Consider the following 2,018-nt stretch of genomic DNA (forward strand, 5'->3'; position numbering starts at 1 on the left):
TATATATATATATATATATATATATTGTATGTCATATATATTGTAAGTCATCTGAACATAATTTTTTGTGCCACTTTGTACCACTTTAACTGCTCGATTGAGTGACATTTTCTTCATTTTAATATATAATTTACATATATATATATTTTTTTTTTTCATATGTAATCTAATATATTTATGTATTTCATGCATACTTCAATAAAAATTTATGAATCATACTTCTGTCAAAACCAAGCCTATACCTACCCAATCTGGCAACACTCTATAGTGCACCTATGATGCCTTAAAGTCCTGTCTACACAGGCAGGTTTCTCACTAGGTTTCTGGATCAGAGCAAAGGTGTGACACCGACAGAGACTAGCAAACAGAAGGTGTGTGATGCAATTAGTGTAGCACGGACATCAGGAACCAGATGTATCTGAGGGTGTATGTCAGCATTTTTACTGTACAAAAACGAACAAGTAGCTACACTAATACTTTGATAATTGAGCGTTGCTGTGACTCAGTGCCAGTCGGGTTACTCACAGGCCCAGAGGCGGTTGGTGGGCGGCGTTTGGGAGGGAGCGCCATTCTCTGCTACTGCGCTAATGAAGGTGTGGCTGATGGTGCTGACGGAGATCCCGTACTCCTCCACCTCTGCTCTCAGACAGTCAAAGAACGCCTGGACTGCATGCTTGGACGCGGCATCTGAAAACACATCAGATGCAAAGTAGTGCATATTTAATTAACTAATACCTTATTTGCATATTTTGCTCAATTTGAATGGGCGCCATCAGAATGAGAGTCCACACAGCTGATAAAAACATCACAATAATCCACACCACTCCATCTATTAACGCCTTGAGAAGACAAAAGCTGCATATTTGTAAGAAACAAATCCATCATTAAGATGTTTTTAACTTCAAACCGTTGCTTCAAGCTAAAATATGATATAATCATATAATCCATAATCTATAACAACGCTTCCTCCAGTAAAAAAGTGACAATCTCCTGTTGTCACCCACATATTTGTTTAGAGCTGTTTTGGCTTGCTTGATCTGTGCAGATTTCTCTCCTGATTCAGACCAGATGACCTTTTCACTGGATGAAGTGTTTTTATTGATTATAGACTCGTATTTTAGTTAAAAACGTCTGTTTCTTACAAGCACACAGCTTTTTTGCTTTACAAGACATTAACTGATGGACTGGAGTGGTGTGGATTACTTGTGGATTATTGTGATGTTTTTATCAGCTGTTTGGACTCTCATTCTGACGGCACCCATTCACTGCAGAGCAAGTGATGGAAGTGACTCTTACAGCATGTTCGGAATGGTAGAGCCAGTTTCCCTTGGATGCTGTTGACCAGCACAAACTGACCCGTCCGTCTCGTGATCATTAACGGAAGAACGCCTGCAACAAAAACAAGCAGCGCTTTAACATTCTTTCTGCCAATAAACCATCGGCATGTTCCTCGCTGTGTTTCTGCAGCCGTCTACCTTTGGCCAGCGTTATGGGCCCGAAGTAGTTGACGTCCATGACGGTTTTGTCCATCTCCAGAGAGAGATTCTGCACCGGTGCTTTGACCTTCATGCTGCTGTTGCATATCAGCACATCCACACAGCCGTAACACTCTCCGATCTCTGTGATCACATCCGAAATGTTCTCCATATCGCTGAAGTCCAGCAGCACTAGCTTGGGTGTGAAAGTCTGAAACAGGAAGTATAGATAGTAGGAAACCAGATGCCACATTAATGCTTGAAAATACTTTTAGAATTCTTTTGGAGGTCAGTAATGTGTGTGTGTGTGTCAGTTATTTTTAATTATTACTAATAATAATATACAATATTACTGCTGAGCAGAAGAGTTCATTGTATTTAGATATGTTTACTGGAGAAAATGATTTTCAATGGAAGAAGAAAAATTTGAATTGTCATCATAGAATGTTGTAGTATATATTTTATACAGTACCATACAATTTTTTTTTTTTTTTGTGGGGGTTAAAGTTTAGTTTGTATTTTATTCACATCTCATTTTTATTA

At 38.8% G+C, this 2,018-nt stretch overlaps 1 protein-coding gene across 2 annotated transcripts in view; it reads right to left on the reverse strand.

The window, feature by feature from the left end:
- The window catches only part of dhrs7cb (dehydrogenase/reductase (SDR family) member 7Cb), a 10,436-nt gene that overhangs the window by 3,062 nt on the left and 5,356 nt on the right, over window positions 1–2,018 (reverse strand). For both annotated transcript variants that reach the window (XM_016528141.1, XM_016528134.1), the window contains 3 exons: window positions 1,476–1,686; window positions 1,297–1,389; window positions 526–687 (listed from right to left, as the gene is read on the reverse strand). In XM_016528141.1, coding sequence (XP_016383627.1) covers window positions 526–687; window positions 1,297–1,389; window positions 1,476–1,686 — 466 coding nt within the window. The remainder of the gene's footprint in view (window positions 1–525; window positions 688–1,296; window positions 1,390–1,475; window positions 1,687–2,018) is intronic.

This window comes from Sinocyclocheilus rhinocerous, unplaced genomic scaffold (assembly GCF_001515625.1).
Source record: "Sinocyclocheilus rhinocerous isolate Xijiao unplaced genomic scaffold, SAMN03320098_v1.1 scaffold792, whole genome shotgun sequence".
Taxonomy (NCBI): Eukaryota; Metazoa; Chordata; class Actinopteri; order Cypriniformes; family Cyprinidae; genus Sinocyclocheilus; species Sinocyclocheilus rhinocerous.